Raw genomic sequence first — 13,918 nt, 5'->3', positions numbered from 1 at the left:
AATATATGCATTTTTATATTACGCAGCCACAAATAAATATATAGCATAAAGAAAAAAAAACCAACCCCAACGACTTCAACCAATAGATAGTTCTTCAGCTATTGGGTGGTATAGAAATAAATATAATTAATAATAATAATAATAAATTTCCCCGTCTCTAGCCCCTGTTAGCTTTTTTGTATGACTGTTGAGTTCAGATACTCGGGAGAAATTAGTATTGAACCACAGAGCTACGAAATGTAGAAACACACCAGGGCAGAGAGGACGGGCAAAGGCTGCGCTACTTGACGTTGCACATGCTCCCATGCAGCACATGGCTCATAGAGGCTCGTAGTAGAAGCTGATTAGCAAGCGATGGTCATGTGACAGCTGAGGGGGCGGGGTGGAGGGTTGCAATATGGCTGCGCCCATAGACTGCGAGTGTTTGAAACGTTTGCCGTGTCCGGCTGAATTCTTGTGGGCACATGGATCGGGGGGGTTTCTTGGTCTCCCTGACGGTGAGTGAGTGAGACGCAGAGGCTCGAACAAAGTTTGCTAGATTTGGTTAGAGATAGAAAAGCAAATGCAAAATTGGGGATGCGTTTTATTAAGGAGCGGGAGCTGGGAACCAGGGTTTCCTTTTAAACTGCACAGCGCCCTTCAAGCTAAAATATTTCGGGGAAGACGAATGGCGGGTCAATAGTCTGATCTTATGCACCTTTATTTGAAAGTAAGTCTTGCGGACACTGCAATTGTTATAATTAAAAAAAAACTGCAGTCATGACTGCGGGGGAAGGGGCACTTACTACGAAGTGTTAATAGGACTGAATCCTGCAGGTTGTAATTGAGGGTTCAAGAAGTTTGTTTCACTTCCTCCATAGAACGGGTGAAATTAAGAGCAGGGGGCCTGCTTGCAAAGTAGACGCGCGGAAAAGGGTTGGCTCGCTCCCCGTTACTGCGTTGCATTTGATCCGAAGTGGGTTCCCTTTAAATACTTGCGGTGTCGCATTTTGACATGGAGTTTGAGTTTCCTGGGGGTGCTAACATATGAGGCTTTTATGGCGCTTTTGCCCTGCCTCATTCATAGAATGTTATTGGGGTTCATCTTCCACTTATAATCCTCCTGTGTTTTCCCACCATTTCTTCTGTGTTTTTCCTTAATGTAGATAATCTGTTAAGGGGGAAAAAAACGGAATAGCCCCACAGTACCTTCTGATTAGTAGCGTTAGAAGCATCCATGCAAATGCTGTTTTCTGGCTGTGCTCACACACAGTAGTTCTTCAGAAGTCCCTTTTGGGCCCCAAAGTTACATGATGGATTTATCATCCATTCTCCTATTTGAGAGGTAGTCAGATATGTTTAAAACTCCATGGTTGGTGATAACATTTCAGAGCAAACTACTGTCTCTCCAATCCCAATTATCTCACATAGTTATTGTGAACAGAACAAAAAACACAGGAACTATAGAACACTTTCCACTTTAGATAGTGCTTCAAGAGTTATCAATAATAATGTTCTCCTTTCAGTGCTATGTATGTCTCTAATCGGGGCAAGTCTCATAACTGCTCTAATGCATTTTACAGCTCAGTCTTGTGCATGCTTACTTGGAAGTCATTGCAAATTCAAAGGGACTTGCTTATATGTACGTGGATATTTACACTGTGATCCTATGGGTGTTTTACTTGGAAGTAAGTCCCACTCAATTTAATGGGATTTATCTGGAATAAGTAGCAGGTATATGGGATGGCAGCTTCTTCTGAGAAAATATGCTTAGGATCCTGCTGTAGGTTTCTTTTCAGCCTTTATACCAATTTGGGCTAAAGGCATCAGTAGAGCTGACCTTACTAAACTGGTTAAAGTTGGGTGTGCATAATAATCCCACTGGATCCTGTTTTGCTTTGCTTGTTTGCATGAGTCATCTCAAGCAATTTCCCCCCTCACCACCTTAGGGCACAATCCTATGCATGTTTCGATGCATAGAAATTCGATGCACATGAACTGACCTACAATTCCCAGCATTCTCCAGCCACCATTCATCTTCTTTTGAGTTCCACATTCATGTGAGTCCTTCTTTTCCAATTGTAAAAAAACACACACCCTGTCTGAAATCAGTTCCTGTTTAATGAAGCTTGAAACAATCCTTTAGAACAAATTGGGTCTCTTTCCTAATACTGTGTGTTTGCTGTTCCTTAGCTCCAAAAGAATGACAGAAGGATGCCTGTGTGTAGATTTCTCTGAATATGCATATATGCACATCCTTCTACTTTTGTTAATCATTTCATTTTAAGGACAACTCTTAAAACACTTTTTGAAACTTGGGATACATGGCACCGTACTGAATCTAAACTCCTGGCAAGTCAAAATTTAGCTGCTGGAGGTATAGAAAGATTAACAGTGCAATCGTAAGCATGTTTCCTCAAATGTGCTGCTCTACGTTTGGTGGGATTTATTAGTGCGTTTAGGTTTGCAGCCTAAGGCAGGCTTCATGCAAACTTGGTGGGAATTTGTTTGGCCCAAGCAACATTTTGTCAGGCCCATTACAGATGTGTAGCATTGGACCCAATCCATCCCACTCCCTACATACTTAAGAAATAAAAGGAAATGGTATATGTAAGTAACATATGTAGGCCTTGCCACTTAACCGAGCTTAGGGCGCAATCCTATGGACTGCAGCCTTGCTATACAGAAGCCCCTGAACTTGAAGTCTTCCTAAGATTCCTATGCAGGAAATCTGGCAGGGCAGGAGAAGCAGAGGAGGTGATCTTTACCTCCCCATCCTCCGATCTCCTGTATTTTCACTTGATGGGCTTTTCAGCCCATCTAGCAAGGGTGCTTTGGAGAGGGGTGGACAGAAGCTGCGGAAGGCTCAGGATAAATTGTTTCCTGGCCTCTCCAGCCTCCTCCCCTCCCTGCCCACCAGCACCCCCGCCCCCTTTTCCCTATCTGAGGTCAACTTTCTGATCTTGGAGAGGCAGTCAGCATGAGGGGTCAGATCTCCAACTTCCCGTTCGAAGGTCGGAGCACTGTCTCTGACCTCAGAAGGGTTTTCTGAGCTATCCTATGGTCCTTGGGCGCTCACCCAGGGACCATAGGATAGCTGTAGCCAACAGTTACTGTTTATCCTGAGTATTTATTCTTGCATTGAATTCCCTTATCTTTGCTTATGCTATTAAGGAAAATGATTGGGATTTGGTGATTTCAGTAATAGTGGGGCTTACTACACCTTATACTGATGGGTATTTTAAAGTTTAAATACCATTACATTTTAGAATTGAGCTGTGCTTTCGTATTTCTGAAAGCTGTTGCACCGGGGCTTACTTCTGAGTAGGCACGTGAAGACTTGAGCTGTGCTTTGCACGCTTGGTGGGAAAATGTCCAAATTGGTAAGAATTACATTTGTGTATATCTGTGGGTCGATGCAATGAATATGGACTTGAGCACACTCCGGGATAGAACGGAGGACAGGAAGGCCTGGCGTGCTATGGTCCATGGGGTCACGAAGAGTCGGACACAACTTAACGACTGAACAACAACAACAATATCTGTGTGTACTCAGCATGTGTGGCCCTCGGGGTCCCCAGCATATCCCAGATGCAGCCCTCAAGGCCAAAAAAATTGTACACCGCCCATGATTGTTTTCTGTCGGCAGCTCTCCAGGGTTTTATTGAAGATGTTTCCTGGTCTTGCAATCCTTTTAACTAGTGATGCTTGAGGATTCAATCTAAGAGCACAAGATTTGCATGCTATGGGCTCTCCCCTAATTTTTTGAGGCAACAGGAGCAACTGCCGCCCAGCACAGGCCAAAAGACGGCCCCAAACTAGGCATCCTGCATACACAAAGCTGGTTCACATTGGCAGTACATTTTATTTATTTATTTTTAAAAAATTCTTGGCTGTCCTTCAGGACAGAAGCCCTCCCAAGGCAGCTCACAGCAACAAAATGTATAAAAACAGTTAAAATATTAAAAATGATAAAACATAAACACAAAACAGCAATAAAAGCAACAATAAAACCACCAGCAACAATAACAGCAACAATAGCAGTCATATTAAGAGAAGGCCATGGTAAAATGATACGTTTGCAAGGCCTTCTTAAAAGCCTACAATGATGGAGCATGGCGGACCTCCGATGGCAGCTTATTCCAAAGACTTGGGCCACTGCAGAGAAGGTCTTGCAAACGTGTGGTCACCCACCTAACTGCTGTCACAGGTGGGCAAATGAGAAGGGCCTCTCTTCTGATCTTAAAATGTGGGCAGGCTGATATGGGTGAAGGTGGTCCTTCAAGTAACTTGGTCCCAAACCTTTTAAGGCTTTAAAGGTCAAAACCAGCACTTTGAATTGGGCTTGGAAACACACTGGTAACCAGTGCAGCTGGTGCAGTATAGGCATTATGTGATCAAATTACCCCACCCCCACCAGTACTCGGGCAGCCGCATTCTGCACCAGCTGAACTTTCTGAACCGTCTTCAAAGGCAGCCCATGTACAACTCATTACAGTAGTCCAGCCTGGATGTGACTAGTGTGTGGATAAGTGAGGCAAGGTCCATCCTCTCCAGATAGGGCCACAGCTGGTGTACCAGCCTAAGCTGGTAAAATTCACTCCTGGACATTGCAGCCACTTGGGCTTCCCCAGTTAGCTCAGAGTCCAGGAGGACTCCCAGACTGCGCACTTGGACTTTTAGGGGGAGTGCAACCCTGTCCAAGACCAGTTGATGGGATACACTTGAATCGAGCTGCAGAAGACAGGCAAAAGCAGTTCTATGCGAAGATTTCTATTTACCAGCTTTAAAGGCACAGATGTAGCATTGAGAAAGGGTGTCTAAGTCCCCTTGTTGTCTAAAAAAAATACTATTTTCCACAGATGGAACTGGCAGCCAGGTATTTACACTCTCCTGCAGATGCTCCATTAGCCACTTCATGAATTTAAATTACATTTAAGATACAGAACTTTGAAATCCAAAGAAGCAATTAGCAACTTTTGATTCATGCTTTTGCCAGATGGCTAGATTAAAATCAGATCAATTTTCTTTTTCTTCTTTTAATCACTTGGTACAGATAAGAATTCTGATGGAGAAGGAGTAGAAGGATATGGGATGGAGGTAAAATCAATGCATGCAAAATAGACAAGCAGATTAAAAGAGTAATTAACTTATTGATTAAAACTTTAACTGTAGCCAGTGAGCACCTCTTGAATGGGGTGGAAAAGAATATCACAGCTGAGGACAACTTTCCTCAGCTTCTCTTGTCAAAGGATTCAGCAGTACTATGTGAGTTGAAATTAACTACTGTTCGCTTGATTTTTCAAAGCAAATGAACATTTGATGAATCTTTGGTCTTTATTTGGAGAACTAACTTGAGTTGTCATGCTTGCTGGCTTATTATGAGACAATGCCGCTTAATTTTACCATGTGATAGTGAAGCCTTGCAAATATGTCAACAACATTTTAGTAGTGTACACAAGTTTTTATTATTCCATCTGCCTGCATCGCCCTGGATTAGTCACCTTTGGTCTAAAAGAAAAAGCGTAATTGTAAAGCTTCCCTACCTGTTCATCTTTGTAAACTCTTAACTTGCCATTAAGGGCAAGCAGGCAAGTGGCTACTTAAAGGACTGTGATTGTATCAAGGGAGGAGTTGGGCTGAAGCAGCTTTGCTGCTCTGGTGTTAATAGTGGTTAAATGTCCTGCACATTTCCCTTTTCTAGTTTAGCATGGAGGTGAATGTAAGACATAAGTTAGCCCCTGCAGTTGAGCTTTTGGAGTTATTGTTGTTGTTGTTCAGTCGTTAAGTCGTGTCTGACTCTTCGTGACCCCGTGGACCATAGCACGCCAGGCCTTCCTGTCCTCCGCTCTCTTCCAGAGTGTGCTCAAGTCCATATTCATTGCATCAGTGATGCTATCTAGCCATCTCATCCTCTGCTGTCCCCTTCTCCTTTTGCCTTCAATCTTTCCCAGCATCAGGGTCTTTTCCAGTGACTTTTCTCTTCGCATTAGGTGGCCAAAATATTTGAGCTTCAGCTTCAGTATCTGTCCTTCCAATGAGCACTCAGGGTTGATTTCCTTGAGGATGGACTGATTTGACCTCCTTGCAGTCCAGGGGACTCGTAAGAGTCTTCTCCAGCACCACAGTTCGAAAGCATCAATTCTTCGGCGCTCAGCCTTCCTTATAGTCCAGCTCTCACAGCCGTACGTTGCTACTGGGAAAACCATAGCTTTGATTAGACAAACCTTTGTTGGCAAGGTGATGTCTCTGCTTCTTACTATGCTGTCTAGGTTTGCCATAGCTTTCCTCCCAAGGAGCAAGCGTCTTTTAATTTCATGGCTACAGTCACCGTCTGCGATGATCTTGGAGCCCAAGAAAATAAAATCTGTCACTGCTTCCCTTTCTTCCCCTTCTATATGCCAGGAAGTGATGGGGCCAGATGCCATGATCTTCGTTTTTTTAATGTTAAGTTTCAAACCAGCTTTTGCACTCTCCTCTTTCACCCTCAACAAGAGGCTCTTGAGATCCTCTTCACTTTCTGCCATTAGGGTGGTATCGTCTGCGTATCTGAGGTTGTTGATAATTCTCCTGGCAATCTTAATTCCGACGTGTGATTCATCCAACCCGGCATTTCTCATGATGTACTCTGCATATAAGTTAAATAAGCAGGGCGACAATATGCAGCCTTTTTGTACTCCTTTCCCAATTTTGAACCAATCGGTTGTTCCATGTCTGGTTCTTACTGTTGCTTCTTGACCCTCGTACAGGTTTCTCAGGAGACAGGTAAGGGGGTCTGGTACTCCCATCTCTTTCAGAATATGCCAGAGTTTGTTGTGATCCACACAATCAAAGGCATAGTCAATGAAGCAGAAATAGATGTTTTTCTGGAATTCTCTTGCTTTCTCCATGATCCAGCGAATGTTGGTGATTTGTTCTCTAGTTCCTCTGCCTCTTCGAAACCCAGCCTGTACTTCCGGTAGTTCTCTGTTCACATACTGCTGAAGCCTAGCTTGTAGGATTTTGAGCATCACCTTGCTGGCATGTGAAAAGAGTGCAATTGTACGGTAGTTTGAACACTCTTTGGCGTTGCCCTTCTTTGGAATTGGAATGTAAACTGACCTTTTCCAGTCTTGTGGCCACTGTTGAGTGCTCCAAATGTGTTGGCATATTGAGTGCAGCACTTTAACAGCATCATCTTTTAGGATTTTAAATAGCTGGGATACTGTCATCTCCACTAGCTTTGTTGTTAGTAATGCTTCCCAAGGCCCACTTGACTTCACTCTCTAGGATGTCGGGCTCAAGTTCAGTGACCCAAGTTCATGTTCAAGTTCATGGCTATCAGGGACATTTTTTCTGTATAGCTCTTCTGTGTATTCTTTCCCCCTCTTCTTAATCTCCTCTGCTTCTGTTAGGTCCCTGCCTTCTTTGTCCATTATCTTGCCCGTCTTCGCACAAAACGTTCCCTTAATATCTCCGATTTTCTTGAAAAGATCTCTAGTCTTTCCCATTCTATTGTTTTCCTCAATTTCTTTGCATTGTTCATTTAAGAAGGCCTTCATGTCTCTCCTTGCTATTCTCTGGAAGTCTGCATTCAGTTGGATATATCTTCCCCTTTCTCCCTTGCTTTTCGCTTCCTTTCTTTCTTCAGCTACTTGTAAAGCCTCATCAGACAGCCACTTTGCTTTCTTGCATTTCTTTTTCTTTGGGATGGATTGAGTTGCTGCCTCCTGAACAATGTTACTGACCTCTGTCCATAGTTCCTCAGGCACTCTGTCTATCAGGTCTAATCCCTGAAATCTATTCCTCACCTCCACTGTATATTCATCAGGGATATGATTTAGGTCATACCTGAATGGTTTAGTGGTTTTCCCTACATTCTTCAATTTAAGCCGAAATTTTTCCAACAAGAAGCTCATGATCTGAGCCACAGTCAGCTCCAGGTCTTGTTTTTACTGACTGTATGGAGCTTCTCCATCTTTGGCTGCAAAGGACATAATCAATCTGATTTCGATATTGACCATCTGGTGATGTCCATGTGTAGAGATGCCTCTTGTGCTGTTGGAAAAGCATGTTTGCTATGATCAGCGTGTTCTCTTGGCAAAACTCTATTAGCCTTTGTCCTGCTTCATTTTGTACACCAAGGCCATGCTTGCCTGTTATCCCGGTGATTTCTTGACTTCCTACTTTAGCATTCCAATCCCCTATGATGAAGAGGACATCTTTTTTTGGTGTTAGTTCTAGAAGGTGTTGTAGGTCTTCATAGAACCGATCAACCTCAGCTTCTTCGGCCTCAGTGGTTGGGGCATAGACTTGAATTACTGTGATGTTGAATGGTTTGCCTTGGATTCGTACTGAGATCATTCTATCGTTTTTAAGATTGTACCCCTGTACTGCTTTTCCCGCCCTTTTGTTGACTATGAGTGCTACTCCATTTCTTCTAAGGCATTCTTGCCCACAGTAGTAGATATAATGGTCACCTGAATTAAATTCGCCCATGCCTGTCCATTTTAGTTGATTCCCAAGATGTCGATGTTCAATCTTGCCATCTCCTGTTTGACCACCTCCAGCTTATCTTGATTCATTGATCTTACATTCCAGGTTCCTAAACAATATTGTTCTTTACAGCATCGGGCTTTCTTTTCACCACCAGACACATCCACAGCTGAGTGTCCTTTCAGCTTTGGCCCAGCCGCTTCACTCTTTCTGGCGCTACTTGGAAATTCCCTCTGCTCTTCCCCAGTAGTATATTGGACACCTTCCGACCTGAGGGGCTCATCTTCTGGCGTCATACTTTTTAGCCCTGTGATACGTTCCATGGGGTTTTCTTGGCAAGAATACTGGAGTGGGTTGCCATTTCCTTCTCCAGTGGACCACATTTTTGTCAGAACTCTCCACCATGACCTGTTTGGTGGCCCTGCACGGCTTAGCTTATGGTTTCACTGAGTTAGGCAAGCCCCTTCGCCACAACAAGGCAGTGATCCATGAAGGGGAGTTATTGGTGTACTAGTGAATAAAGCAACTGGTCCCAGTTTGCTGGGAAATAATTCAAGGCAAATAAGGTAACTTGTCAACTTGTAGGATCAGCAAATCACAATTTGTCTCTTGACATATTTCATGTGGCTAGTTGGCTATGTAGTCCGGTCTGGCTTATTTGTACCTTTGCAGATTTCAAATTGTTTGAACTGATTGAATTTGGCTATAGGGACCATTTTTCTATTTACTGGTATCTGGAATAGGTTCACTGCATCCTCCCTTCTAGCAGGTGTGCTGCTGCTCAGGGTTCAAGCCAGCCCTTCCCTCCAAACAGGGCATTCCGTGCTCCTCCTTTCTGTTTTCCTTTTTCTGTCATTCAAGTTTCCGTGGCAACTGAGCTTACTTACGGTGCTTTTATCAAACCATCACCCTGCCTTGTTCAGGGAGTTTTATGGGCAGTCCATACATCGTTATAATCACTGACTTTCATTCGTAACCTTTCCCTGTTTTCCCACTGCCTCTTCTCCCTTTTTTCTTAATGCAGAAAACCTGTTAAGGAGAAAAAGATGGAATTGCTGCACACTGCCTCCTAATTCAGAGCCCTAGGAGACCTCTGTCTGGAAGCACCCTTAGTCCTCATTGGCTACAACTGGGCATGCTTAGTCCTTGCTGGCTGTTTTTTTTGGGGGGGGGTACTGATGTTTTCAAGCAGCTATTTTCATTCTTTTACGAACTTCAGGGGTTCCCTAAACATACTGACACCTCCTCTTTGTTTCTCAGCAGTCCCATTTTGGCTCCAATCCTGTCTGCGCTCACCACTTGAATGCACTTTTAGAAGGAATGGTGATGATGTTATTTATTAAATGTAGTTACACAAGTGTGACCTGCAACAAAATGCTGCAGGACTAAGTGCTCCTGTTCAGGGTTCCAGTCAGCCAGCTATGCTTTATTTCAGGATATTCCATTCCATTCTCCCCCCCCCCCCCAGCGCTTCTCTTTTCTGTTGTCCCCAATCTCAAAAGGCACTCCATAGTCTGTGGCCGCTGAGCATGCCCAGTCCTCATCTGGCTGTTTTGGGGATTCATACTTCTGCAGACCTTGGGGTTCTTCTGAACTTGCTGATAGCTCTCTCTTGTGCATGGTTAGGGCCATTTTGGCTACTGAAGGATCGGTACTCAAAGAATTGAGTTTGCTAATAGTAGGGTGATGATTATGCTTATGTCATAGTGCACCGAGTGCTCTGTATCTCCCAACAATTAACAAGGGATAAGAATAATTTTTTTTTATAAGTTTGTAAAAATGTTTAACTCTGTTTTATACTTAAAAAAAAAAATCCCCATGAGTACCTTTTCAGTTTTGTTCACCAAGCCAGTTCCCACTTCTTCTGGATCCAGTTCCAACATTTTCCTGGAAAAGCTTGTGTTGATCTCTCTTACGCCTTTACTTTCACTGTCATGTGACTACCCCTTATTGCACAATTTACTTGTCAAGCTCTCATCCCTATCTCAGCTGAGATGGATACTGTAAGCAGGGGCTGTGTCAGTTCTTTTTACATCGTCGTGCTTAGCGTAATGCCAGTGATAAATAAATGTTAGCTATCTGGTCATGTCTTCCTGCTGTTGCTGCATACGTATATCCCACAACAATTTGGGGGGGGGGGGTGGCTAATGGCATATCATTCTGATATCATATTTGCATATTGTAATGTGCTTTGCTGGCTTATTTGTTTCTGTCATTTCACCCAAACTAGCAAAAAGCAATTACTTTTAAATTAAATAATGATGAAATGTGACTTTATTTCTCCCCCCACCCCCATGACATTATGCTGGTGGAAAACTGCAACACCCACTTATTGCACTAATAGGGAAAACATCTGGGGTTTTTTCTCACTCTAATCTGGACACTTTACACCTGGCTGTGTTATGCCCTTCTATGCTATATTCCCATGTGCTTGGCACTATGTTTGTTCCATTCATCACTCTTTCATAAGAGACTGGGTGAGGGGATCAAGGCGGTGGTGAACGCCTCCCTTGAGGAGGGAGTGATGCCATCAGCCCTCAAGGAGGCAGTGATAAGACCGCTCTTAAAGAAGCCCTCCTTGGATCCTCAAGTTCTGAACAACTTTCGCCCAGTCTCAAATCTGCCATTTTTGGGCAAGGTGATTGAGTGGGTGGTGGCGGTGCAGTTGAAGGCACACTTGGAAGAAACTGATTATCTAGACCCATTTCAGTCGGGCTTCAGGCCTGGGCATGGGACAGAAACGGCCTTGGTCGCCTTGGTAGATGATATGAGGAGGGCTCTGGATAGGGGTGAATGCTCCTTCCTTGTTCTCCTCGACCTCTCAGCGGCTTTCGATACCGTTGACCACGGTATCCTCCTGGAGCGCCTGGAGGGGTTGGGCACTGGGGACACCGTATTGCAGTGGTTCCGGTCCTTCCTCTCCGGCAGGTACCAGAGGGTAGCACTGGGAGAGGAGGTTTTGGACCCGTGGCCACTTACTTGTGGGGTGCCACAGGGCTCCATCCTCTCCCCGATGCTATTTAACATCTATGTGAAGCCGCTGGGGGCTATCATCAGGAGGTTTGGGGTGCAGTGTCATCAATATGCGGATGACACGCAGCTCTACCTCTCATTCAAATCTTCACCAAGGTTGGCCGTAGAATCCCTGTCCAAATGTCTGGAGACGGTGAGTGGCTGGATGGGGAGGAATAGGCTGAAGCTGAACCCTGACAAGACCGAGGTACTTTTGGTGGGAGACAAGAGGAGGCTGGGGGATGTTGACCTGGTGTTGAATGGGGTACGGCTGCCCTTGAAAGACCAGGTCCGCAGCCTGGGGGTCATTTTGGACTCCCAGCTGTCCATGGAGGCTCAGGTATCAGCTGTGAGCCGGACAGCGCTGTATCAACTCCATCTGATACGGCGGCTGCGCCCCTTCCTTCCTGACCATCTGCTCCCATCGGTAGTACATGCCCTGGTCTCCTCTCGTTTAGACTACTGTAATGCGCTCTATGTGGGGTTACCCTTGAAGACGGTTCGGAAACTGCAGCTGGTACAGAACGCGGCGGCTCGCCTGATTAAAGGCAGCCGCCGGCGAGATCACATCACTCCAGTGCTGAAGGAGTTGCACTGGTTACCAGTTGTTTTCCAGGCCAAATTCAAGGTGTTGGTTTTGACCTTTAAAACAGTATATGGTTCCGGCCCAGCCTGTCTTAAGGAGCGCCTCCAGCAGCACCAGACAGGAAGCTTAACAAGATCAGCCTCGGATGGTCTTCTCTCTGTCCCATCAGCCAGGACAGCTAGACTGGTGGGGACGAGGGAGAGGGCCTTTTCTGTGGTGGCCCCCACTCTGTGGAACTCCCTCCCTAGGGAACTCCGCCATGCCCCTCTTTAATGAGCTTCCGTCGTGCATTAAAATCGTTGTTGTTCAGGCAGGCATTTGGGGTGGGTTAGGGTATTTTAGAAAATGTTTTTATTGTAGAATGTTATTGTTTTAAACTGTTTTTATTGTATGTTGTACATCGCCCAGAGTGGCTGGGTGACCAGCCAGATGGGCGATCAATAAATTTAATAATAAATAAATAAATAAATTCATAAGAAAATTTGTTTTCAAAACTGTCTAGATAAGTAGAGTTCTACTCAGTTTTTGAACATCTTGTTTGGATTGCTAGTGGGTGGGCTCAAGTGCATTTTTATTATTTGAGTTTTCATTCTGTAGCATTGATCATGCTTTTAAAAATCTTGTTTTTGTACTGAGAGGTAGATAGTGACCTTGCCCAAGGCGACAGGTAGTGGTTTTATGTCTAAGCCAGAACTTTGAATCTCAACCACCAATATTCAAGGCTCACTTTCAAAAACATTGGTGTACATCAGGGATCCCCAGCATTTTCGTGCCCACACATTTGGAATTTCAGGAAAATGCAATGGGCACTGTTACAAAATGGCTGCTTTGGTAGGTGTTGTGCTAGTGTGACAAAAATACCTATTTCATAGAAAGGCAAAACACAAAACCACAATTTTCTGCCCCAGCAGAACACTCCTTTCACAGAGGATAAAATGCTGAGGCTAAAAGGCAAGTTATTTGCCCAGGAACCTGAGCTCAAGACAGAGGTGGTGGATGACCTCCAAATGCCAAGCCACATATTTTCCCACACAAAGTACCACAAAATACTAATTTCACAGAAAGGAAACTGGTGATGCTCAGAGAAACACACACAGGCAAAACATACACAAAATACCTCACTGCCTCACACGCACACATACAAGCACCCCCCCACAAAAAAACCAAAACATACACTGCAAACGCAGGCAAAACAACCCCCCAGCCCACCCGTCAAAAAGACACACCACAAACCTTCACAAACACACAGGCAAAATACGTACAAGAAATAAAAACCACACAAATACTCAGGTAAAATAGGCAACACAGTCCCTCAGGACCCCCCCCCCCCAAAAAAAAACAATAACCCTGTCACAGACATCCCAGCCCCATGCATACTCCTTCAAAGAAACTTCATGGGGTGACCCCAGGTTCTAGTATTATGAGAGAGGGAGAAAAGTGTTGTTGTTGAAACGTGGGTTATTGTGTTTTTTGAACCCAGCCGCACAAACAAACCATGATTTGTTAACCGTGAACAACCCACAAATCACAACCCAACAACAAACCATGAGTTCTCTTCATGGGTTGGTCATGGTTAACAAACCATTGTTTGTTAGCGTGGTTGGGTTCAGACAACATGATAACCCACGTTTCAGTAAGAACTCACGGTTGAACAACAACCCACACTCAACCCATAGTAAACCCTTGAGTGTGAGTTATTGTGTTGTCTGAACCAGCCAGTGGCTGTGTTTGGATGATTAGAGGGGAAAAAGAAGCCACTGTGGCTTCTTTTACCCGCCCAGTGCATGCTGCATGTGCGACTGCCATTTGTATAATTATCTGTGATGCCTCACAAGTTGCCATATCTGAACAGTGGGGGGAGGGCCT

The 13,918-nt window shown here is 44.5% G+C and overlaps 1 protein-coding gene across 8 annotated transcripts in view; it reads left to right on the top strand.

Annotated features, from left to right (window-relative positions):
• The first annotated feature begins 371 nt into the window (after positions 1 to 371).
• The window catches only part of SLC25A26 (solute carrier family 25 member 26), a 176,027-nt gene continuing 162,480 nt past the window's right edge, over positions 372 to 13,918 (top strand). For all 8 annotated transcript variants that reach the window (XR_014788571.1, XR_014788570.1, XM_084840458.1 and 5 more), the window contains exon 1: positions 372 to 497. Coding sequence is in view for 6 of the 8 variants with exons in the window: in XM_084840458.1 (XP_084696584.1) it covers positions 398 to 497 (100 nt within the window). In the remaining 2 variants the exon portion in view is untranslated. The remainder of the gene's footprint in view (positions 498 to 13,918) is intronic.

This window comes from Heloderma suspectum, chromosome 2, assembly GCF_057233095.1.
Source record: "Heloderma suspectum isolate Gila_16-S chromosome 2, 16-S_ref, whole genome shotgun sequence".
NCBI classification, from domain to species: Eukaryota; Metazoa; Chordata; class Lepidosauria; order Squamata; family Helodermatidae; genus Heloderma; species Heloderma suspectum.
This window is presented reverse-complemented; position numbering and strand designations above follow the sequence as displayed.